This window comes from Myotis myotis, unplaced genomic scaffold, assembly GCF_014108235.1.
Source record: "Myotis myotis isolate mMyoMyo1 unplaced genomic scaffold, mMyoMyo1.p scaffold_m19_p_15, whole genome shotgun sequence".
NCBI lineage: Eukaryota > Metazoa > Chordata > Mammalia > Chiroptera > Vespertilionidae > Myotis > Myotis myotis.
This window is the reverse complement of record NW_023416319.1, coordinates 14,835,829-14,862,312: the sequence shown is the minus strand read 5'-3', so window position 1 is coordinate 14,862,312 and position 26,484 is coordinate 14,835,829. Positions and strand designations below refer to the sequence as shown.

Below are 26,484 nucleotides of genomic sequence, written 5' to 3'. Positions count from 1 at the left end.
AGAGATGGAACATCAATATTTAAATTTAATCCTGGTAACATTTGCACATTTTTTCTCTTGGAATTATATTCAGAATGAAAAGGGGGGGTAAATTTAATTTTATCACTATTTGAAAACTCTGTTTCCTTAGAAGGTGGCCAAATTTTATTTCTCACTCTTGATTTATCTTCTGCAGCTTTCACTTTAGCTTAGTGCGCCTTCTTCTTGCTTTAAATCTTACACTATGTAAGATGTACTTTCCCTTTGGGAAAACATCACCATGTTTTATATAGGCAATTGCAGGAACCAAATAAGAGGTTTGGTGTTTTCTCAGTAACTATCTTTAGTCCCCACAGACTTATAGATGAACAGTATCCTTGACAACCTTGGAACAAGGACACCGTTTGGGTTGCCTTCTTAAATTAATCAAATTAGAAAATAGTTTTGATGTTTAGATGCAGTGAATATGTTCAGGAATAGCAAAGGAAGATGCCACTACCAAGGATATATCAATACTCTTTTTTCCCCCCTAAGGTTTGCTAGTATTTGAGATGATAAGAGTAATACAGATTCATTGTAGAAAATGTGGGAAGTGCAGAAACAATACAAAGAAGGAATTAGAAAAATTACTCATAAGTTTACTACCCAGAGATACATACCATCATTGGCATTTTGGAGACAAATGGATTCATTCTAAGTAGCTATTGAATGATCTCTGAGACCATTGCTAAACTTGCCAGCCATGAGTTATTTTTATTACATATACAGAGGACCAAATTCTACCCATTCCTAGTCAGGATTGCTGGCTTGTTGATAATAGATTTTATTTTTATTTTCAATGGGAAGACAACTTAATAAAGATATTGGAGGCAAGCAGGCATGAATTCTAATCTCAAGCTGTGTGACCTTGGGAAAGTCACTTAACGTCTCTGAGCTTTAATCTTGTAGTTAAAATTAAACATGAAAACAAACAATGTGCCTCCCACAGAGTCTAGTAGCTCATGCTCTTGCCCTTCTCTTCTGATGGCACTTTAGAAAATAGAAGTTTTAAAAATATGCTTTTAATTCCAAGCAGCTTGTTCTGAGCTCCCTGCTGAGTGAGGCTTATGCAGTTAATTCTAATGGTTTGCCTTGCTAATGAGGGGAAGTTGTATTATTGGTTTAAATGAAGCAATTAAGTAAAAGAGATGGCTTAGTATTGGTAATCTGCACACCCACAGCAGAGGACAGATAATAATTCCGTGTTGTCCATCCTTCCTGCCCGTTTCAATGCCAGCGCTTGTTTCTTCTCCACCACCGCCCCCCCGCCCCCCCCCCCCCGCAACAAAGTGACTCGTTCAATAGGGTGGTAGCCAACTCATGGGGTACTGGGGATGCCTGAAGCACATTGCCTACTAACCAGAGATCCCACAGATTTTAGTTTGAGTCAGAGCGAGTCTTTCAGCCACCTGTGTACTAGTAGTTATGGAATACCATATAATAGCAAACATCACTCCTAACTCAGTGTTTCTCAATCCTGGCTGCGTATTAGAAATTACCACTAGAATTATAAAACTTACAAAATCCAAGCCACATGCAAGACCAAGTAAAGCAGAATCTCTCTGGGGATAAGGGCCAGGCAAAGCATGTTTTCAGACCTCCCAAGGTGATTCTAATGGGCAATTAGGGTGGCAATGCCCTGGCCTACCTGGTGTCAGGCTATCATCTGAGCCTCAATATCTTGCAGTCAGGTGCCATACCTTGTGGTGGAAGGTAGCTTGTTCTCTTGTTGCTACTTGTAAAGACATTTAGAAACATTAAAAAGTATATTGAGCCCTGGCTGGTTTGGCTCAGTGGATAGAGCATCAGCCTGCAGACTGAAGTGTTCCCGGTTCGATTTCAGTCAAGGTCACATATCCAAGTTGTGGGCTCGATCCCCAGTTGCGGGGTGGGGGGGTGGGAGGGGGCGCGCGGGGGGGGGGGCGGGGGGGGGCAGTGCACGCAGGTAGGGAGGGAGCGTGCAGGAGGCAGCCGATCAATGATTCTCTCTCATCATTGATATTTCTCTCTCTCTCCCTCTCCCTTCCTCTCTGAAATCAATAAAAAATATTTTTTTAAAAAGTATATTGAAATCCTTGTAATTCACCTCCTCCCTGTTCTTTCCAGATACTTCTAAATTCCTTGGGTGTCCAGAATCATGATTCTGAAGTTTTGGCACTTTTTTTTTAAAGCTAAGCCTGAAGTTTGAGCTCTGCAAGAATCGGTATCCTCTGTGTCTGGCTCCGGTTAGGAGTCTGGTCTCAGTGTTCATAGAAGTCTCCTTACTTCCAACTTTTTTAAAAATATATTTTATTGATTTTTTACAGAGAGGAAGGGAGAGAGAGAGTTAGAAACATCGATGAGAGAGAAACATCGATCAGCTGCCTCCTGCACATCTCCTACTGGGGATGTGCCTGCAACCCAGGTACATGCCCCCGACCGGAATCAAACCTGGGACCCTTCAGTCCGCAGGCCGACGCTCTATCCACTGAGCCAAACGGTTTTGGCTACTTCCAACTTTTTATATAAGATGTAGCATATATGTAGAACCACATAAAGATATGATTTTCAAATGGGTAGAGAATTCCTTTGCAAATGAAGTGTGCCTTGTTCAGGCAGGAGCTTTTCCACATGCAGAGAGAGTTCATAAAGGAGCGGACCCGCTGCCGAGCGCTGGAGGAGGAGCTGGAGAACCCCATGAACGTGCACAGGTGGAGGAAGCTCGAGGTAACCCCTGGCGGAGCCTTCCTCCCGCGCCCAGATCCCTTCTGCTACCCCACAGGGCTTCACAGCTGAAGCACAGCAAGTGGTTTTATTGAATGTTATGCAAATTGTTCCCTAAAATGTCAGACTGGATCGAATGTAAATTGAGTTCCCAGAAGAAGAACAGGAGTTCCCAGAAGCAGATGGTTCACTTGGGGATTGTCTAACCCAGTGGTTCTCAACCTTCCTCATGCCGCGACCCTTTCATACAGTTCCTCATGTTGTGGTGACCCCCAACCATAAAATTATTTTCGTTGCTACTTCATCACTGTGATTTTGCTACTGTTATGAATCGTCATGTAAATATCTGATATGCAGGATGTATTTTCATTGTTATAGATTGAACAAAATGAAAGCATAGTGATTAATCACAAAAACAATATGTAATTATATATGTGTTTTCCGATGGTCTTAGGCGACCCCTGTGAAAGGGTCGTTCGACCCCCAAAGGGGTTGCGACCCACAGGTTGAGAACCGCTGGTCTAAACAGTCTTGGACACAATTCTTTCTGCCTAAAGAAGACTTAGTGGAAGTCGTGAACTGGCTTCACCAATGGACATTCGTTTTTCTCTTTTTGCCATTTTTTGCTCACATAGCTATCCCGTGGCTGCCTGTTAGTCTCAGGTAGTTCATTGCCTCTAGTTACATTGGCCATCAGTGTCTTCAACCATGTTTCAATTGGTCTTTGCATCTTTTTATTTCATGCAGGAAATAAGGCTCTTGTGAAATTGCCTTCTTTTTGAGGGACTAGCATTGTGTTAGCCAAACCTTTTCCCTTAGGATCTTGGGAGCACAAAGTCCATTGGTAGGTGTTGGATAATAGAGGCATACCTCACTTTATTGCTCTTCACCAGTGTTGATTTTTTTTTTTAAAAAAACACACTGAAGGCAAACCTGTCCACCAGCAAAAAGATCATGACTTGCTTGCTTTATTTGTGATACACGCTTTATTCTGGAACTGAACCCGCAGTATCTCCGAGGTATGCCTGTAAACCTCCTATTTTATTTTATGGCTTTCTGATAGACATTACCACCAGCACCGCAGGTAACAGTTGAAACCAGTCTCTGCTTATTCAAGAAAAGGTGGCCATAGCCTCTTGTTGTGCCCAGCAATGTGGGCACCAGTAGGGGCTTCGACTAATTGAACAATTAGGATATTGGGAGAGTATGTGTTTTCAGAAAAAGCAGGGCAAGGGTAAAAAAACAGCCAAGGTGTTTTTTGGTTTTTCATTTTTAGTTTTCCTTCTTAATGAAGAAAGGCATTAAGGATAATGCATTATAAATTGTTATATAAACATGGGGCCTGGATTTGAACAACATCCAGTCTTGCCAAGTGAAAGTGTGTGCCAAATGCAGTCCCAGCGTATGGGTATCACTCGGCACTGCTTAGTATTTTGTAAGCAAAGCCAGAGTTAATGGACTCTCCCCCCCCCCACTCTTTTGGACCCTCATTTATTCCTCTTCAACTGCCAAGAGTGGTGTAGTTTACCGAACTAACCGTAATATGGATGTGTAGGGAAGTGGAGCTGAAGATTTAAAATCCATTTACTGTCACATTAGTTTACTCCATGTGTTTGCAAGCAGAGCTTTAAAGTTTCCAATTCCATGTCAATTTCTATTTTAAAAATTAGAAAACAGAGATTGTGGGAGGCAGTTGAAAAGATTTAGCTGTTAGATTAATTCCAAATGTCAATACAGTTGAAAGGGAAGCTTTGGCTCAAAGTCTAGAGGACAGAATATCAATTTATAAGTGTAGATCTTGTTTGAATTGTACACAGATAGTTACTGAAGGTGCATCAAACCTTTATGGATTGGTAACACTGTTTGAGAGCGAAATGCCATGGACGTGTTCTGTTGTCAGTTATTAGCAGAAGTCCACATCCTAGAAAGCTTCCCCATCATAGGCTGTAAGGCATCTCCTTGTTGACAGTATCAAAGGAGAACCCTGAGGCTGAATGAATTAGGGAACCCTGTCTCATTCCCATGGAAACAGAGGTGATGGGAGGGGAAACCTCAGAGCATAAGTAATTAGAGCCTGGCATATCTGGGCTTGAATCCAGCTCTGACCCTTACCTGTGTGGGTGAATAACTTAATGCTTTGAGTTTCATGTCTCATCTGTAAAAGGGGAAGACTCATGCTACCTCTTAGGGCTGTTGTGTGGCTAAAATTGGATAATGGAGGAAAAGCACTTAGCATGGTGTCTGGTTGGTGACAAAGAATCAGGGATCATGCACAGTAGTTATCATTATTGCTGTTGTTATCAGTAGTAGTAGTTTCCTTGGTGGAGCAAACGTATTCACTTTCCATCTCTTGGCCAAGCAGAGTCAGTAGATAAGACATTAGCCAAACATCAGTCTGTTTTGATGACCATCTCATCTGTTACATACCCATCTCTCTGTACTGGGTCTGCAGGTGTGCAGTAGATTTCAATAAAACAGTAATTCTTTTTGCAAAGGGACCTCAAATGATGGTGTCTCAATGTCTTTTATTTTGTTCCCTTGAACAGGCCAGTGACCCCACTACCTATGAGCTGATAGAGAAAATTCACACCCTGCAGAAGCGTCTCATCAGCAAGACAGAAGAGGTGGTGGAGAAAGAGCTGCTCCTCCAGGTAGCGTTTTTCCCTTTCTGTTCTCATTGAACGAGCACGTTTTCTGAACACCGCCCCCTCCAGGACTGTGTTTTTTTTAGGATTCTTTGGCAGGGTTGCACGTCCCATTTTTAACTGTAGATGGCAACAGCGACTCACACACAGAGAACAAACAACCTGATTAATTGGTCGTTTATTCTGCCATCACTGATATTTCAAGAATTCTGGAAAACAAGTTCAAGGCCAGAGTTATTGCATTGGGCAATGCGCGCTCCCTCCCCCACTCCAACTTCTCTACCGTTCTCTTTGTTAGATTCATTTAAATACTTCTCCTCATATCCCCACGTAATGTGCAATGCCATGATTTTGATTTTGAAAATGAGCTTTCACATAAAGCACAGTATGTCCTCTTGAAGATTTGTGGGAGTGAAATGGAAAGAAAGATTTCTTTTTGAGGGTTTTAGGCAGTTAGTTATTCTGGAGCAATCAGGAATGGCACCATCCTTTTAGGCTTAGATCTTTGCAAGTACCTGCTGTCATCACCGTCAGCACCATTATCATCATCCTGCCAGATACTGTGCTGGTGGCTTTACCTACCTTGTCTCAGTTCCTCCTCGGAGGTCATGAGGGTGGGTGCTGTCATCTCCAATCAATGGGATGAGGAAATTGGGTCCCAGGAGTTTCGTGTGGAGAAGACTGTAAGCTCTGGTGTGAGATGGCCTGGGATGGAATCCTGCCTCTGCCAATTGGTAGCCCTGTGAGGTTTACTTCTCTGCACCTGAGGTACTTAGTATTACGGGATAATAATTGATGTGAAAAGGGATGTGGTGAAGATTGAAAGAGCTTAGCATTATGCTTGGCATACAGTAAGTGTCTAATAAGTATTAGCAATTATCCTTAATATTTCTAATTCCAAAGCACATAATCTTAACCACTGGGTTTATCATAAGAAAGAGTAGAAAATTCTGTATACAAACAAGGGGCATTTGCCCCTTCCCTTTACATTCTACCTTAAAAAAGACATCTTCCCTGAAGTTGGATTTACAGCAAGTAGCTTTCCAGGGTATTGCTGTGCTGAGTGGTCAACAGAGATGTTCCTATTGTCTTATAGATGAACATGATAGTTAAGAGGACCAACTTCAGGGACGATCTCGTCTTGAGTCCGCTCCAATTCTTTATCTCATGACTTGGGGAGAATTACCTAAATCCTTCAAACCTCAGTTACTCCATCTGTTAAATTGGGATAATAAGCCTCAGTTTCCTTATGGGAGGAAGGCACTCTCATCAGAGTCCACTACTTAGAAATCCTGTCATAAGAATAACCAATCAGTGCCTGGGCACTGGGGTCCAGCAGCCCAGGGTTTGAGCTGTGATTCCACCATTGCCGGGCACGAGTCACATGCCCAAGGCCGTGCGGCTAGTAAGTGGCAGAGTGGGGACTCAAACCAGGCAGTCAGCTCCAGAGCCCATGTTTTCTACCACTTCACCACCTGCCTCTCCAGCTATTATCACTTTGTTAGATTTAAAAAGAACCAGATTTTGTGTTTTGCCAAACCTCTCTATTATAAGTCCGTTTCATATTTCCTTGACTGCTCTAACTTTATTACTTTCTTCCTTCTGTGTACTTTGGGTTTATTCTGTTCCGTTTCTACTTAATATTGATGCTCAGCTCATTAATGTTCAATCTACCTTTCTAATATAAGCATTTACAGCTATAAAATGTCCTTTAATTTCTTTAACTCCTTCCCATATGTTTTGAAACGTGGTATTTTCTCTTTGTTCTAAATAAGACTTGAGTAACTCTTAAAAAATATTTACTATTTTTCCCATGGTAACCAAAAAAACCTCACAACTTTTAATTTCTAAATATACTAGTATATGTATTTAAGTTTTTCTTCTTTTTTTCTTTTTAAATCTTTATTGTTAAGATTATTACAGATGTCCCTCTCCCCCCCCCCCCCATTACCCCCCTCTATCTGGTTCCGGTCCCACCCCAAGCCTTTGCCACCCTATGTCTGTGTCCATAGGTAATGCATATATGCATATAAGATCTTTGTTTAACCTCTCTACCTACCCTGCCATCTTCAAATCTCTCTATTTAAGTTGTTTTTTATTATTGATTTCTCACTTTTATGCATTGTGGTCTCTAATTTGTTGAGACTTGCTGTGTGATCAACTAAGTGGACAGGTTTTATAACTGATGCCTGTGAGCTTGAAAAGGATGTGTACTCTCTAAATGTTCAAGAGTCAGGAATCGATATGATGTTCATCAGATCAACCTTGCTCTTTCCTAATTTTTTTGTCTCCTTAATCACTGAAAAAATGTTTGGAGATTTGTCTGTTTCTCCTTGTAGTTCTGTCATTTTATTTTGTTTTAAGTACATTTTAGATTATGTTTATAAGGTGAGTAAAAGGTGTGCATGGTTTTTATCTCTTCCTGATGAATTGTTTCTTTAATATTATGCAAGAATCCTCCTTAATTCTTAATGCTTTTACTTACAAAACTGCCTTATATTAATATAGCCCAGGTTTTTTAAACATTCTTTTTCTATAATTTTATTTTTATTTAAAATCTTTTAAAAATATTTTTATTGATTTCAGAGAGGAAGGGAGAGGGAGAGAGATAGAAACATCAATGATGAGAAAGAATCATCAATTGGCTACCTCCTGTACACCCTAAACTGGGGATCAAACCTGCGACCCAGGCATATTCCCTGACCGGGAATCGAACCTCTTGGTTCATAGGTTGACGCTCAACCACTGTGCCACACTGGCTGGGCCAAGATTTTATTTTCAGTAATTTTCTTTTTATTTTCTAGAGATTCTTTTTCACAAATCTTTGTTGATAGTGTCTTGATCTTATGCTTTATTAATTCATTTATGTTTTCAATTGATTTAAATATTTTATAGTTTTTATTAGATTATTCTATTACTTGGAGGTCTTCCTATTGTTTATTGTGATTGCTGATTTTTATTTGTGATGGACCTTTTCCCTATTATGTTATGATTTTGGATTGTAGACTAGTTTTCAGAAAGGCTTTATTTGTGGGACTTGGAATGGTCCAGGTTAAAGGTATATCTTCTCATTTGGTTCTACGAGGGACCTGGGATATATCTCTTGCTTAGGATAATTTTTTTAGGTTAAGTTCTCATTTTTGGGCTTCCTGGACCACTCCGTAAATGAATATTAGAACCCCAAACTCTTGTGATGGAAGATCCATGGATACAAATCCTCTGAGTAGCCATTGCCCCCCACCCCACCCAGAGCCTAGGAGAGAGAGGTTTCTTTATGGTCTTTCTGTCCCAGTGGGTGGATTTCTGTCTATTGTCTCTTTTTGTACTGAGGCTGTAACTCTTTTAAGTTCCCAACTTTATGTAGAGGAGTCTCAGTACTGATTACCCACTCCACACAGGCCCACCACCTCATCTTTTATCCTCCTGTGGCCATCAAAATCCAAGCTCTTTGCTCAGTGAGTACAGCCACTGTCCCAATCAGCCCCCAAGGGATAGCTGCAATATCTATTGATGGCTCCAATATACAGCTCACTCTTTGATTTTGATACTTTGAGGATCAAATTACTTGCTATTTCCATTTTGTGATGAAACAGATGTGTCATTCTATTTAGCATGTCTAATGCTTTGTAGACTTTAGTTTTCAGGTTACTTAGTCTGCCACACTGCCATAAACAGAAATTTCTTGTTTACTGTAATCGCTAGTTTCCTCATCCACAAAATGGGAAAAATAGTCGCCCCCACCTGCAAAATTAAATATGTTAATTAAGTACATATAAGGTTTGTCACAGTGTTTAGATATCATTAACATTATTATGATGACTAGAGACCCAGTGCATGAAATTCATGCACTGGGGGCAAGGTTCCTCAGCCCAGCCTGTGCACTCTTGCAGTCTGGGAGCCCTACGATGAATCGCCCCACAGAGGGAGACCCCACCCACCCACCACAGTGCCGCCGGCCAGGTATCCTGGCCCTCCCACTGCGGGACGACCGATCACCCCAAAGAGGTAGGCCCTGCTCACCCAGCCAGGGCTCCACTATGGATTGCCCCCACAGAGGGAGGTCCTGCCCACCCACCCTAGCACCACCGTGGGGTAGCCTGGACCTCCCTGTTTGGGGTGATCGTGGAGCCCCCGAATGATTGCTCTGCTGGCCTGTGGCCTGGGCCTTCCTTTGCGGGGCAATCATGAGGCAATGGCGGGGCCCCTGACCAATTGCATCGCACCTGCCTTGGTTGGCCTGGTGCCAGTGGGTGTCATAGCGTGATTGTCTGGATGGTCGTTCCACTGTTTGGCTGTTTGGTCAATTTGCATATTACACTTCTATTATTATAGATGATTATTAATATTACTACTCACCATGCAGTTGTTTACAGGCCTCCAAAGTTTAATATCTTCCTCACTTCCTTTATTCAAGTCCTCGTTTAACCTTTCTCTTGGATGGTTGGGTGGCTTGTACATCCCCAGACAACAAGCCTTGTTATCTTGGTGAAGCCTCAGGTGTTCCACGGGATTTGACAGTTTCTCATTTTCATCTGTTTTATCAAATTATTAGAGAAATTCTCTGCACTCACAATAGAACATTTTGTAATTAGGAAGATTTTTGGTTGAATTCTTCTGAGTATCAGAACAATTTAAAAACGATCCCATCATTTCCCAGCAGGAGATATGATGGAAACCTATTTACCTCCAGTAAACTGAGTTTTTTGAGGAAAAGCTGTTGATAATTTCTCTCTCTAACCCCAATGCCCGGTGCAGTACCAGGCACATAGTAATTGCTCAATAAAGATGGACAGGCTCTGTGCCTGGGCAATTTCGACTCACCCTTTAGGTCTTAGCTTAAATGCTTTTTCCTAGGGGTAGAGGGGTGGGCGAGGGCTCTTTGTAAATGTTCCCATATATTGTCTTTTCTTTTATGCCACTCATCACACTTGTAATGAATGAAATAATTATAATTGTGTGTTTAATTATTCTTTCCCGATAGACCACTCACAAAGGCAGTTCCTGTGTCTGCCTTGATGATCACTTCACCCCTAGGTCCTTGCACACAGGTAAATATTGGTTTAGTGACTAGTTAAATATTGGAAGAATATCGGCCCTTCAGTAAGTGATATGTCTCACAGTCGTTTACATTCTGTCTTTGAGCTCTGAGAGGTCACGGAAAGATTCTTCCTGTTGCCTTTGCATTTTTTGTCATTAACATCTAGCTCTGCAGGAGTCTGGAATTTACTGTGGGTTGGTTTATAGATCTGTAAACGTGATTCAAACGGTCAGAGTCCTTTTTGCATGCTGAGGCAGGCTGACTCGCATGGTGCTCCCAAAGTCCTTCCCTTGCTCGGGGTTAACGTGACATGGTTCTTGAACTTGACTTGGTAGCTTCAGAGGTAAGATGAAGAAGTCTGTACTCTTGCCAGAATTAGAATCTAAGGTGTGGATGGGAAGAGTTTCTTTTCTTTTGCTCACCATTCTCCTCGCCCTTTGAAGGAAGCAAGGGCAATGCAAGCATAGCTGAGATGTGCCTCCTGCTGGCCTCTCCTTTCTGTTTTTGCCCCATTTATTCCTCATCCCTTCTGAATCCCTCGGCATTAATGATTTTATGGAAAAAAAAAAGCACCTGTAGAATTAAGCAGACATATGTGCAAGAGTAACTGCTGTCCGCTACCCATCATCATCATCATCACCATCATCATCAAGATCTGGTTCCAAAAAATGACATAAGGCTGATAGCATTAGAGTAGGAAGCTCTAACCTTTTGCCAGAGGCGCTTAAAACACACGGAACAATCATAGCAGCCGGGACTTGGTTTTTTCCAAGTGTTTAAATATGCCGTAGCCAGCTCAGATATACCCCCCCCCCCCCCCGAGTCAGGACTGCAGCACACAGGGGGCTGCCGTTAACCCCACCCCAGTGAGGGCCCATGTTACCAAATCTTTAATTTTTCAAGAGTAGCTAGGAATGTGGAGTTTTAAATATTGGCAACTTTAGGAACATTGCATGGGCTTCTCAGAAACATATCTACCAACCACCCTTGAGCCCCAGGAGGCTAATTTGCAACCTCTAGCTTTAAGCCTGGGGGAGAGAGAGATTTAAAGGAACAGCAGTAGCACAATCAGCTTTACTTGTTCGAATTACTTTTCTTTGATCTAGTCCTTTGCTATGATTTCTTGATAGAATACAGAGCACCAGAACAAAAAGGGGAAGAGGAGATGGGGAAGGAGAAGGAGGAGGAGGCTGTAGATGATGTGCGGGGATGGGCAGTCAGAGGTAGATGAGGCTGAGTTCCTCCCAGGAGGCAAGCATAGAGCAGAAAAGCCTGGGGTATGTTTGGTGGTACAGTGGTGGGTGAGCTTAAGGGAAGATGGACCTTATTTAGATGTCTTTTCCCCTGCTGCTAATGACTCCGTCTTAATTTATTTACAAGCCTTTCTAAAACAGAAAAGGACTTCTCTGAATTGTTGAAAAGGCCAGGGGTTGCCTCCTGACCCCCTGATGCCCAGGCAGCAGATGTATTGCTGGCACCCGCTGTACTAACAGTTACAGAGTGCTTCCTATGTGCCAGGGCACCTGGGGCTCCAGAGCGAATGAGATGGACTTGATCCTGGCCTTGGTGGACCTCCTAGTTCTGCAATCACAGTGCGTTGTGACAAGGGCTGTGATTCCGTACCGATGCTATGGGACTCTGAACAAGACTTTGCAGTGGTCAGGGGTCTCAGTTTGGGTTCCCAAATTGGGGACTGAGACAAGGGCTTGGGTCCTGGTAGTTTGAGAGGTAATCTCAGGAGTGAGGCAGGTGAGGAAAAGCCAGTAAAGAGATAGAGGGAGGGAGGGAAGGAGGGAGGGAGGGAGGGAGGGAGGGAGTGGGGAGGGGCGGGGGGGGGGGGCTGGTCACAACTGTGAACATATGAATCCCAATGTCACTAGAGTTCCTCTGAGGAACCACATTGAAACTATTGCAGAATTGTCCTTTAAAAGGAAGGGAGGCTGGGACACTTCATTGATTCCCATTCCCTACTGGTTGAAAGTTGCATTGGGGCCATTCGGCTGCTTCTAAAAGCAGAGGGGACTTGACTTGTTTTCTGAGGAAGCCCTGGCCTGCGGCAGAAAAGCTGACTCTGCACACCCTTGAGGTGGGAGCTGCCAGAGTGTTCCAGGAACTGATGGCCATCCCGTGTGCCAGGAATTTCAGCTATAGCTGAAATGTCAAGAGATGAGGTTTCCGATAGGTCCTGAAGACCTCCAACCAGTAGATCCCTTCTTTCAGTCTCTTTCTCACGGAGCTTCTCACCTGCATGGTAAATTGCCAGTCCAACTTTAGAAAGAACAAGGACCACTTTCTCAACCAAGTTCCCATTTGGACTTGCCCATTCCACCCACCTACTGCCATTCCAGTTGATGTCCAGTAACTAGATGAATGATCAGGTCACACTGTGGTTCACTTAAAAGATGGTGCCCTGGCCCTGGCTGGAGTGGCTCCGTGGGTTGGAATGTGATCCGTGCTCCAAAGGGTCTCAGGTTCGATTCCTGGTCCAGGCACATACCTGAGTTTCAGGTTCAGTCCCTGGCTGGGTCACATAGGCAATGTTTCTCTCTCTCCTCCCTTTCTCTGAAGTCAGTGAAAACACATCCTTGAGCAAGGATTAAAATGCAAAAGATGGAGCCCTGATTTTGTTCTAATCACAGCCATCCTTTATTGAGTACTTCCCGTGTGCCTGGCACTGTGCTTTATCACCCATAGACCTCAAGGGGTATTGGTTGACACTCAGTGAACAATAGCTCATCAGATGGGTGAGCGGGGGCATGGAATGACCAGCGTTTTACTTGAGGAGGTGGTGCAATTTGGGTAAAAGGACACAAACTTAACTTCATAGAATGTTAGCACTGGATTATCTTGTCCAGAATGTTCATTTTACAGATGAGACCACTGAGGCATTTCCCTTACTATAAACAGTAGTGACATTTTACTAGAGGGTTAATTACTTTTGAGGGTTATGGTGCCTGGGAGCACTCTGCCTAATGATGAATGACACTCTGACATGACCTAAGTGAGTAGCTGCTTTGGTGGAGTTCAGATTTGTGTCCCTTTAGGAAGTTGTTGCATGCATTCCCCATTGTTTCTTGTGCCCAGAGATCCAGGGAATGGAAATGTCCCTCAGATAAATAAATAATAAATAAGATGGAAAGTGTTGCTTCTTTGTTGGCCTCGGGGTCCTGGCCTTTCAAGGCGAACTTTCTCTGTAATTTAATTTTACGACTGACTGGATGCAAGTCTGGTTTACTTAACTGTAAAATGGCTTGAATGATAAGCAGATTTGGATGGATCTGCTCAAGCTATTAGCTGTGCAGGGGGGAACAAACCTTATAGAGCACATTTTTAGATACTTCTTTGACAAGGATCTTCATTTTTCCTGATCTTCTGATTATCTTCCATTTCTTGATCATTTACAGGGTGTGAGACATTGCTCTAAATGATATATATATATATATATATATATATATATATATATATATATATGATTTATATATATATGATTTCATATATATATATATTCAGTACGATATATAATCCTATTGAGTCATTGTCTCAGCCCTATGTGATTAAGAGTTATTACCTTTCTCCTTTATAGGCAGGACACATGATGCACAGAAAGGTTGAGAGATTGCCCCCAAGGCCACACATCTGGCACCTGGTAGAGTCATACGTATAACTTCTGCAGTCTGGCTCCAAAGACTCTGCACCATAAGAAACCCATAGCCATTGCTTCATTTTGTATGGACCACCTTGGTCATTAGTGGGGAAAATTCTAATTTCTCACTTCCTCTAGAGTAGAGGTGGGGAACATCTGACCATGGGCCATGTAAGGCCCTCAAAATAATTTGATCTGGCCCTGCCAAGGCATTAGGGGTGAGTTAATTAAATATTTGACCAAAAGTAGTGGGCTAATTTTTAAGTTGATAATTTTTTTCTTTTTCTTTCTTTATTGATTAAGGTATTACATATGTGTCCTTATCCCCCCATTGCCTTCCCCCCCCCCCCCAACTCCCACTCCCGTTCATGCCCTCATCCCCCTGGTGTCTGCGTCCATCGTTTATGCGTATATGCATGCATACAAGTCCTTTGGTTGATGTCTCCCCCTTACCCTCACCCTCCCCTACCTTCCCTCTGAGGTTTGAGCATCTGATCGATGCTTTTCTGTCTCTGGATCTGTATTTGTTCGTTAGTTTATGTTGTTCATTATATTCCACAAATGAGTGAGATCATGTGATATTTATCTTTCTCTTACTGACTTATTTTGCTTAGCATAATGCTCTCAAGTTCCATCCATGCTGTTGCAAATGGCAGGAAGTCCTTTTTTTACTACAGCATAATATTCCATTGTGTAGATGTACCACAGTTTTTAATCCACTCATCTGCTGATGGGCACTTAGGCTGTTTCCAGATCTTAGCTATGGTAAATTGTGCTGCTATGAACATAGGGGTGCATATATCCTTTCTGATTGGTGTTTCTAGTTTCTTGGAATATATTCCAAGGAGTGGGATTACTGGGTCAAATGGGAGTTCCATTTTTAGTTTTTTGAGGAAACTCCATACTCTTCTCCACAGTGGCTGCACCAGTCTGCATTCCCCCCAGCAGTGCACGAGGGTTCCTTTTTCTCTGCATCCTCTCCAGCACTTGTCATTTGTTGATTTGTTAATGATAGCCATTCTGGCAGGTGTGAGATGGTACCTCATTGTCATTTTGATTTGCATCTCTTGGATGATTAGTGACTTGGAGCATCTTTTCATATGTCTCTTGGCCTTCCTTATGTCCTCTTTTGAAAAGTATCTATTTAGGTCCGTTGCCCATTTTTTTGATTGGGTTGTTTATCTTCCTTTTGTTAAGTTGTATGAGTTCCCTGTAAATGTTGGAGATCAAACCCTTATTGGAGATTACTTTGGCAAATATGTTCTCCCATGCAGTGGGCTTTCTTGTTGTTTTGTTGATGGTTTCTTTTGCTGTGCAGAAGCTTTTTATTTTGATGTAGTCCCATTTGTTTATTTTCTCTTTAGTTTCCATTGCCCTAGGACAGTGATGGCGAACCTTTTGAGCTCGGCATGTCAGCATTTTGAAAAACCCTAACTTAACTCTGGTGCCATGTCACATATAGAAATTTGTTGATATTTGCAACCATAGTAAAACAAAGACTTACATTTTTGATATTTATATATTTAAATGCCATTTAACAAAGAAAAATCAACCAAAAAAAATGAGTTCACGTGTCACCTCTGACACGCGTGTCCTAGGTTCGCCATCACTGCCCTAGGAGATGTAACAGTGAAGATATTGCTTTGGCATATTAAGTTGATAATTTTATTTGGCCCATGGATGATGTTAAAAATTTCCAAATGGCCCTTGGCAGAAATAAGGTTCCCCATCCCTGATCTAGAGCTTTGCTACTCAAAGCGTGGTCCTAGGACCAGTGGCATTGGCATCACCTGAGAGCTTTGTAGAAATGCAGAACCTCAGGACTCTCCCAGGCCTAATAACTCAGAACCTGCATTTTAACAAGATCCTCAGGGGTTCAGATACAGATTCAGTCAGAGAAGCATGGGGGCCCTAAAAGATGGTCATCCCTTTCTTTGCTGCAAAGCAAGAGCTGTGGTTCAGGAAGGAACCCCATGATTTCTAGTTACCTGGTATGTGGGCTTGCCTCGTTACCCAACCCCCCTACAGTTTAGTTTCCTTTTCTGAAACCCGGAGCTCATCATCTCATCAGCACCTTCAGTTGTTGTGAAGATGAAGAGAAAGAACTGCAGAGTATACTTAGCAGGATGTCAGTGGTCATGAGAATTGGCCGGGGCTCAAAAATATCATTATTTCTGGGAAGAAAAAAAAACACATTATGTCTGGTTTGGAGCATGATAACTTCACATTCTGGTCCTCAACTCTTGAACTTCAGTGACAGATCCTGGAGGAAATTGAAAATTGAGAGCATCCAGGGTTGAGGTGTGTTTTAGGGCCCCATAAACTCTCTGAGGGTTCTGATGTTAGTATGACATGTCTAGAATGGCTCTTTGTTAATAGAGACATGAAAATCCTTGATCCTGTTTGACAATAGCCTGGACGGGTTTGGCAGAAGCTGCTGAGTGTTTTGATGAGAGAAGGTAATGCAGTTCACATTTATTTATGCTGAGTATATGCAGCCGCCCTGTGCTAAAATATTTTGCTTTTACTGTCTCCCCTAGGAAACCCAGATGAGGTTGATGCTATTATTGTGTCCATTTTACAGACAAGGGAACGGAGGCTTCAAAACAAGGCTTGCCCCAGAGTTTACAGCTAAGAAATGCCAGAGCTCTAGATATAAACCAGGGTTTGGCCCACTCTGGCCCACTGTTTGTATTTGGCCCACACCAAGGATGGTATTGATACATATAAATGGTTAGAAAAAAGTCAAAAGAGGAATGGTATCTCGTGACATGTAAAAATGACATGAAATTCAAATGTCAGTGTCCACAAATCAAGATTTATTGGCACACAGCCACACTCATTCATTCATGTAGTGCCTATGGCTCTTTTCATGCTATAACAGCAGAGTTGTGACAGCAACTATATGGCCCAAAAAATCTATAGTAGTTACTATCTGGTCCATTACAGAACAGATTTACTGGGCTGTCTTATAAACCTTAGTCATTGGAATCTGGCACGGAGCCACTCACCCCTATTCTATGGTGCCTCCCAATAAAGCCACTAAACATTCCACTTCCTCGACTACCCCTCTCCCCAAATTCCAAAGGAATTATTCAATTACTAAAAAGCTGCTTTAAGATATGGAAGGCAGAATTCTAATATCATGTCTGATCTGCTGGTGGGGTAGCCTACACTAAACGTAATTCTTGCCCACTCTATTGGCGGGTAACTAAGTGTCATCCTCCTCAAAGCTGAGCTGAAATTGTTGAAGATGCTCCATCAATAGGGAGCCCGATGGACCGAAAGGCACAGCGTATCCTGAAGCTGTTGACTAGAAGCCCATCCACAGATTTATGTTCTGTTCTAAAATCAAGGGGAAGAAGAATGAGAGGAGGAAATACTTTCTGCAGAGTCTTGCTGTTGTCACCAAAGAATATCACAAGTGTGAGGAATGGTGGAGGAGGCTCCTTCCCCAGCATGCTGCTCCTTGCAGGCTGCTCCTCTGTTCTTCACATGTCAAAGAGGATGGAAGGAGCAATTGGAGATGGGTTGTTCAGAAAACAGAAAGCGGATGCTGACTATCAGCCAAGATGTGCAGACATCCATGTGGCTGGCCCATGGGGGACAATATACCTCTATCCACTTGGTCTGGCTAACACAGCCTTAGTGAGCCCTCCAAGAGGGTGGGCTATGGGGCACCTTGCTCGTCATCTTTTAGCTCCATACCAATCATTAATGTCTGATGGGCTTTCCATACATTGTATCTCAGTGGTTCCCAAAGGCTGATCTGGGGACTGGGAGAATCTATATGTTCCCAGACATAAACATTCATTGGTCTGTAGTAAAATGAACACAATGACTGAGTAGCATAAAACCAATCTTTACTTTTCAGTTTTGGGGACTACTATTTTTTCTGTCCCTTCTTTCTTTTGGAGATGTAAAATATTTTTGGAAATGGCATTCTCTTATTTTAGTGTGTGCATTCCTTTTCTTTCTGTAACAATTGGGAAGAGCTCCAGACAATCTCCTATTTGTTGAGAGCATGGATCCTGGAGCTAGATTACTGGAGCTTGAATCTTGGCTCTGCCATGCTGAGCAGGTTACTTAACCGATTAATGGTAAGTCAGTTTCCTCATTTGTTAAATGGGAGTAACCATACCTATCTCAAAAATTGCTGGGGAGATTCTGTTAATATTTGGAAAACATTTAGAATAGTCCCTGTCACAGAGCACTACATTACATACATTAATATCTACTATAAGCCCGGTGCATGAAATCCATGCATGGGTAGGGTCCCTGGGCCTGGCCAATGATCAGGGCTGATCGGGGCCTCCCTTCCCTGGCTGCTGTCTGCTGGCTGGGGCCTTCCTTTGTTCCACGCCATCCCCTTGTAGTCAGCACATGTCATAGCGAGCAATCAAACTCTGTCTCCCGGTCAAACTCCCGAGGGGACAATTTGCATATTAGGCTTTTATCCTATATAATAAAAGGGTAATATGCAAATCGACCAAATGGCGGAACAACCGGTTGCTATGATACGCACTGACCACTGGGGCCAGATGCTCAACGCAGGAGCTTCCCCCTGGTGGTCAGTGCGCTCCCACAGAGGAAGCACCGCTCAGTCAGAAGCCGGGCTCATGGCTGGTGAACACAGTGGGGAATGGGCCTAAGCTGTCAGTTGGACATCCCCCTAGGGCTCCCAGACTGCGAGAGGGTGCATGCTGGGCTGAGGGATCCCTCCTCCCCGAGTGCACGAATTTCGTGCACCAGGCTTCTCTAGTATATATAGAAGATTGGTCTTTTTCTTTTTCATGTTAAAAACTTAGCAAAAGAAGAAATTAGCAAGACTATGCTGGTGCCTCCGAGATTTTTGGGGAGAATTATTCAGGTCCAAGAAATATAAAATCCAGGAACTATTACTCTATCTCTTAATCTTTGCAACACTCCCAATTAACAGATCAGGAAAGGAAAGGTTGGAGAGATTTATGGGCCCCCAGGAAATGCCTCTGTCATTGCTGGCAGCCCTAAGAAAAAGGGCGATTGTGCAGGGCTGTCTAGGACCTGCAAGTCTCTTTTACGGGAGCAGGCTTTTAATATGCAGATGTTTGGGGCTTAAAATCATGTTCAGCTTCATTTAAGGCAAATAAGTTTCCCAACCCGTGTCTCTTCACACTTGCCTAGGTATACTTAATGTGTTCAATTATCTCATGCCTTCTCATATTCCCTCTCACCAGTTCTCTATAAATGTGCCAGGAATAACTTCCCATAGTGTTAGAGTCCTACAAGCATTAAGAATTTGTTAAAAACAGATTGGCTTTGGTAGGCTCGATTAGGCAGATAGAGGTTAAAAACCAGTTTATACCTTCAACCATACCCTAAACACTTGAATTTCAGCCAACACAAGGAGCTACACAGCTAACTGGTGGGTTCGATTTTGGGTTTGATTAGGAAGGGTTTTGTTCCTGTTATGTATCTTGAATCAAGTAGTTTTTAAAAGGGGCTGTCTTGACTGACTTCCTTCTCCTCACCCTTGTTTTCATCTCAATATTAAGAGTTAGGGTTGAGGCATTTTAAACTGTCAGAAATCCAGGAAATAACAGGTTCAATTCCAATGGGTTCATTAACAAGGAACGAGAGATAATAAGTGTGTAGTAGATATCGAACCTCTTCCCTTTCCTCATGGAAACACCTTCCACACCTAGAAGAAGAAAGGAACCTCTGTCCAACTTTCCACCTATTTTTTCAGCCCCCTCCAAGACTCCTTTTTCCTTCCCACCCCCTTCCCCCAAGACTGAAAGGAAGGCATTGCTAATCTGATTAGCACACAATCACAAGAGACTTCAAATGCACCTTGCTGGTAGCACAGGCCTTTTTTATGTATTAAATAGCTCCTGCCTATTCACTGATGCTCACTTGCTCTGGATCAGGTCAGCAGGCCAGAGCAAGACCCGCCAAGTCCACTGTTGCCTCTGTACTTTAACTAGGTGGGTAAGCACCATTGGGTCTGCTCTGTCTGGCCATCTGAGATTCAAGAAGAGAGAGTAGATCTCTTGGTCCAGACTTCCCCAGCTCAACGGACTAGAGAAGCCTTTCATGGGGTGAGGAAGGTATCAGGTAGAAAAAAAAACAACATAGTGATTAAGAACGCTGACTCCTGAGCCAATCAGCTTTGAGTTCAAGCTCACTCATAGTATCGCGTGACCCTGAGCACGTTACTTAGCTTTCTGAAGCCTCAGTTCTTAAGCTGTAAAATACAGATGAGGTTATTGTATAGATTAAATGAGATTGTCTTTATCAAGCACAGAGCCCAAAGCTTGCACTTAGTAAGTGTTAGTTGCTACTATCATGGTATTGCATTTTGGATATAGATTTTAGAAGGATCTCCCAAATAGTAGCTTATGAAGGGTTTAGTATAACAACTCAGTATTTCATTGCAAACTCACTCTCAGGATTAATTGCTAGACCCATCCATCATTAGACAGCTCTCTCTTTCCCCCTATGGCAGTGGTTCTCAACCTTCTGGCCCTTTAAATACAGTTCCTCATGTTGTGACCCAACCATAAAATTATTTTCATTGCTACTTCATAAGTGTAATGTTGCTACTGTTATGAATCGTAATGTAAATATCTGATATGCAGGATGGTCTTAGGTGATCCCTATGAAAGGGTCGTTTGACTGCCAAAGGGGTCGCGACCCACAGGTTGAGAACCGCTGCTCTATGGTGCCTGGTCCATTAATTTGTGTTCTCATGAAATAGGTTCTGTGATGACCTCAGTATCAGTTAGCTTTTGCTGTATAACAAACCAGTCCAAAACTTGGTGTCTTAAATCTAATCATTTATTAGATATTGGTTCTATTAGTTGGCAATTTAGGCAGGTTTCAGCCATCCAGTTCTTCTGTTGCGCTTGCCTGGACTCGTGTTTCTGCAGGCAGCTGGCAGGTTGCTAGGAGCTGGTTTTTCTAGGTGGCGTCTTTCACATGTTCAGTGGCTGGTGCTGGCAGTTGGCTGGGGCGAGGGGAGTGACTGAACTACATGTCTCCACTAAGCTAGCCCAGGTTTATTCTTACAACAGTCTTAGGATTTCCCAGGAAGAAAGGATAAGCCCCAATGTGCAAACAGTTTTTGAGCCTCCGTTTGTGTCATGCTTGCTAACATCCATTGGCCAAAACAGGTCATGTGGCCAAGCCTGGAGTAAATGTGGGAGAGGATTGTCCAAGATCATGGATACATGTGACATTATTGCAACAATCTCCTTTCTTTGGTGAGTTTGGGTAGAAATACTTTTGCATTTAAGGATTCAAGTGGTATAAGATTTCCTTTTTTAATCCTTTGTCGGATATGGTATTTTAATATGCCTGGCATCTGGTCCCTATCCTTGGATTTTATTGCTGACATGTTTTTCTTTTCTTTAATCTTTTATTCCCTTTATTTGGGAAATTATAGTTTGCTGCAGGACATAGTTCTTTTTATAAGAGAAACAGCTGTGATGTCATAATTGAGCACATTTCCTTAGGGATATGCATTTATCCCTATGCATTTGGAGACATGATCCACAATCCATTTGTTCATTTCTATTTTGGTCTCTGACTTCATATTGAATCAGAGCAAATAAGTGAACCAAAAATATATTAGTTGATAACTTAATCTTTAAAAATGTTATTTATTATTTTCTTTTGATTTCTATTGAACTCTAATAGGTGAGGGAATGTTAAAAAAGAATTAATTTTGTTTCTTTTATAAGGGTGAGTTTGAATCGCTTCACAAAACCAAGTGAGAAGAATACTATGAATTTCCAATATCACAAACTATTCCATTTAAAAAAAAATAAAAGCAGTGTTTAAGCACATTTTTTAAAGTAAAAACAAATTGAATTATATGACTAGTAACTGAGGATGGAAATAAATAGATTACTTAGAGTCCGAACAAAACATTTTCAATAAAGAATTTCTCAGTGGAACATTTAGGTTCTTATTGAATCTGTACACAATTGCATGTTACTCCCCAAACAAAACAGATTTTCAGTGATAAATGTTTTTGGACAGCAGCAGGATTCAATTCAGCTCATTTCAAGATGCAGATTTATTTGTGAAATTAGAAGAAAATAGTTGCCAACAAGAACCTGAGGGAGTCCTATCTATCTTTAGCTGCTCTGTTGGTGTTGCACCCAGAAATATCTCAGAGATGGAGGTGTTTCTTACAAGGATGAGAAAAATTGCAGCTGGAACAGAAATTAATTTGTATTTATAGCCCAAACACCTACATGAATCCTTAATCTGCTTTTTTATGATTTTAGGGGAATTTATAGAATCGTTTAGATTGGAAGAAATCTCCAGTGGGTCATCAAGTTCCCTCTCCTTATAATGGCAGAGCTGATTTTATTACCCTTAAAGCAGTGCTGATAGATGGGTGTCAAGTCTGGCTCATGTTCCATGCATTTAAAAATGTATATTCCCTACTCCGAGTGTATTTAATGTGTGGAGACAGACTGAAAGCTGCCTATATGCCTGGGAGACCTTTTCTGAGTTTCTGACATGCAGCCTCCTCTGGAACAGATGCCAAATATGCAGCATATTAAGCATTATATTGATGCCATCAAATCCAGTTTGCTTTTGGCTTTTGACAATTGGAACATCCTTCCCAATGTGTATAATGGACCTAGTGTGCTCTCTGTTCTGAAAGAATAGAAGATCATTCCCATTTATATCCTTTTGTCCTTCATATCTCTGGGGACGCACTATCCCCCCAGTTAAGAAAGCCTGCTTGGAAGGCCAATTATGAACCAAAAGGTATTTGGGGGTATCTCTAATGTCTGCAGAAGTTTGTGAGACACAATCGAATCAACGATGTGGTCCTTACCAGCAAGAGATTTATATTCTATTTGAGAAGATTCCTGCTGTGTATCTGGGAAGAAATGAGACTGGTCTCTATGAGCAGTGTATGAAAATCCAGATCATTACTTTATGGTTCCACTTACTGAACAATACCCAATTATGCATAATCACATTATATTGCATGCAGACAATAGTGAGTGCCCAATTATGCAGCAGAGATACTGTCTAGGACATATATAAATAATATGCTATTTGTTTAAAACAGCTGGAAGAGCCAAAGGGGTAAGAGCAGGGGAGGTGAATGGGAACTGGTTTCTCGAGGACAAAGAAGACGTGATTGGGCTGGACTTAGACGTGTTAAAATGACTCATCCAGCCATCGCCTAAAAATATGTGTTGAAGGATGGGATAGCAGTAGAGAGTTCAGACCTAGTTTTGAGTCCTTGGGCAACTTTGTGACGTTTGGCAAGTAACTCACCCTCTCAGAGCCCCAATGACTTCAGTTGAAAGTGGCAGCAAGAGTAGAAGTACCTGGTTCATAGGGTTCTTGTGGATTAAGTGAGATAACTCATGTAAACTGTCCAGGACAGACAGAGCTAGGGAGGCAGGGTTGTCAGAGCTAACTGCATATGAAGGTGGTGGTATTGGTATAGGAAAGGCACCGTGGAGGCACACGGGTGAATTAATGGAAAGTTCTCTTGAAGGAGGTACATTTGGAAACAAGGGAAAAGGGTATTTGAAGCTGAGGGAAGATGAGTCAAAGTTCTGAGATGGGGTGCGTGCATTCGGGAAGTGGAGAAGAAGTTGAGTGGCTATTTTATATTGAGGAGTACTTTTGGATATGTCAGGTGGGGACCAATTATATAGTCTTAGAGACCAAGCATAGCATCAAACTTGCTCCAGACAACTATGATCTTTATTTATGATAAAGACCTCACTCCAATGGCAGCAGTCAGGGTCTTTGAATACCTATTGTATTATTATGTGTCTAATCCTGTGTTGGGTCCTTATTTTATGTATTATTTTAGGCCTCACAATAATTTTAATAATTTATGTAGTAAGCCAATTTTACAAATGAAGAAACTGAGGCTCAGAGTAGTTAAGTAATATGGTCAAGTTCACAGAGCTAACTAGTGGCAGATTTGGGGCTCAAACCCATGCATTCTGTGGTAAGAGGTGACTCCCATATTCTAGCCCAGGTTGGTTGACCTTTCAGGCCTACATTCTGCAAAATATTAACTAGTCAGGAATGTGACACAGTAAAATTGCCGAGGAGGGAAGACTGAAAGGGACACAGAGGTGGGGTCACAGTCTTGGGATGAAGAGACAGCTATAATTTGGGCCCAAGTTACTGAGGATATTGGTAAGGGACAGTACGGGGGATGAGGAGAAAGGAGTAAATATATGAGAGCTTTAAAAAACCGACTTGTAGGACTTGGCAATTGAATATATGAAGGTCAAGGGAGAAAAGTCAAAGGTGGCTTTCAGTTTTTCATCCAGGTCAGTGATAACTCCTAGGTTGATGCAGCTGATCCATTGCCTCCAGGCCCACTGACCACATCACAGCCCTCCTCCCATTCCTCCTCACCCGATATCTCCCCACCTGCTCCCTCTTCCCCACAACTGTCCAGGCTGAGATTTGGACCATGAGACTCTTTAAACCTTGAACAGAAGGCAAAAAGAAAACAAAACAGGAAAGAAAACCCATGGCACATAAAGGCTGTTACTATCACAGAGAAGCGAGAGATTCTAGTAATCTTTCTGTTACACACTCTCTCTTGTGCCTCTGCTGGGGATTGGCAGTTAGGGTCAAAGACAATTTCCCCCCATTATGTGTTCCAGTTGGTTACTGCTGGCATATTGGAAAGCTGTTAATTCTTACATGCTTATTTGTGCCCAGCCCATCATGACTTCTCAGTTGATTTTCTGGGGTTTCTAGGTATACAATCACATCTTCTCAAAGAAGTGGTTTCCTTCTTCCTTTCCAATAATTATTCCATTTATTTTTATTTCCTGACTCATCACTTTGTTTATAAAATCAGTTGTTTTAAAAAATTAGTTGGAATCATGAAAGTGATGTTGGGTTTCTTTTTTCAGCACCTGGAGGAAGGATAGATGGGAATTCAGAGAGGCTAAAGATAGAGTGAATGTCCAGGGAGCTGCTGCAGTAGAAGCATGATGTTATGACGCTGAGGGAAATTGAAATAGTCACAAAAGAAAAAGGACTGGCCTCGTTATTGTGGGACTGGCACACAAGATGACTTTCAGGCCTTAAATCCAAAGTCCAATAGTCTAGTTCAGGGGTGGGCAAACTTTTTGACTCGAGGGCCACAATGTGTTCTTAAACTGGACCTGAGGGCCGGAACAAAAGCATGGATGGAGTGTTTGTGTGAACTAATATAAATTCAAAGTAAACATCATTACATAAAAGGGTACGGTCTTTTTTTTCAATAGTTTTATTCATTTCAAACGGGCCGGATTCGGCCCGCGGGCCGTAGTTTGCCCACGGCTGGTCTAGTTGATAGTTACCAGGAGCTTGACTCTATTGTTAATAGATTTTGAAGTTTATTGCAATCAGTTCACCTGAAAAGAGGTCAGAAAAAAGATTAATTAGAATTCTCTGTCTATAAACAGTCCCAGGAATGTGGATTTAAAAGAATTTAGCAGGTATCTTAATTTTCTTCATTATTGCCATAGTCTGACTCTTAATCTAGATAGAAGCAAAATATCACATAATAATTAAAATTTATAAATACTCTATCCATTTGACAAAGCAATTTTACATATATTATCTGCATTCTGCAACTCCTCTCACTTCCTTTAATTTTGGGAGAAGAAAAAGGAAAGCTCATTTGGCTTTTTTCAGGGCACTTCAGTGAAAGGTGTTCAGTTTTACAGTGGAACTCAGAGGGAAGTCTCACAGGGGCCAAGGGAGGGGAGACTTTCAGGAGGGAAGTAGGTCATCACTGTTGGCATCTACCAAGGTTAAAATAACCAACAATACCCTGACAACACTAAGGATGTAGTTAAATTGAAATTGAAAAGGTCTCCCAATGGAAGTGACTTTGAGTAAGGTCTTGATGGATGAAAAGGTTTGACAAGGGATGGGTGTGGTAGTGGGAGAAGGGAATTCTGGAGAAATAAGTGGCCAGGGAGTGACAGTGACTTATTGTGATGGACAAATAGGGAATGTGACAGGGAGCAGAGAGAGGACGGAGCTCTGCTCTGAGCCCATCCTGTGATGTCATGGTCCTGTTATTGCTTGGAAGCTTCTTAGGATTTAATCACAATTTCTACATCACTTGGAGTTATTTCAACTTGAGTATGTAATTCCATCAGAGTATTACTTGTTTTAAAATTTAATTTGGCTTACTCAGAACTATGCTCTATTCCAAAAAATTTTCCAAGTTAGCAAGATTTCCCTTGGGCTGCCTTTCATTGGCCCCATTGCATGTTTTCATAACTTGGTTGTGTAAGGTCCTTTCTTTATGCAGCTATCATTGTCAATATATAGTTACAGAGCTGCTCTGTTCTCTCCTTACCCCTCACTCCCTCTGGTTTGGCTGGTGGAGTGGAAGAGAGAAGTTGTTGGGCAATGGACTGAAAGGAGCCAAGGGTGTGCTG

At 42.1% G+C, this 26,484-nt stretch overlaps 1 protein-coding gene across 1 annotated transcript in view; it reads left to right on the top strand.

Moving 5' to 3' along the window:
* The window catches only part of CFAP58 (cilia and flagella associated protein 58), a 103,765-nt gene that overhangs the window by 63,727 nt on the left and 13,554 nt on the right, over positions 1-26,484 (top strand). Inside the window, exons 15-16 of the mRNA XM_036337372.1 lie at positions 2,613-2,724; positions 5,268-5,372. Coding sequence (XP_036193265.1) covers positions 2,613-2,724; positions 5,268-5,372 — 217 coding nt within the window. The remainder of the gene's footprint in view (positions 1-2,612; positions 2,725-5,267; positions 5,373-26,484) is intronic.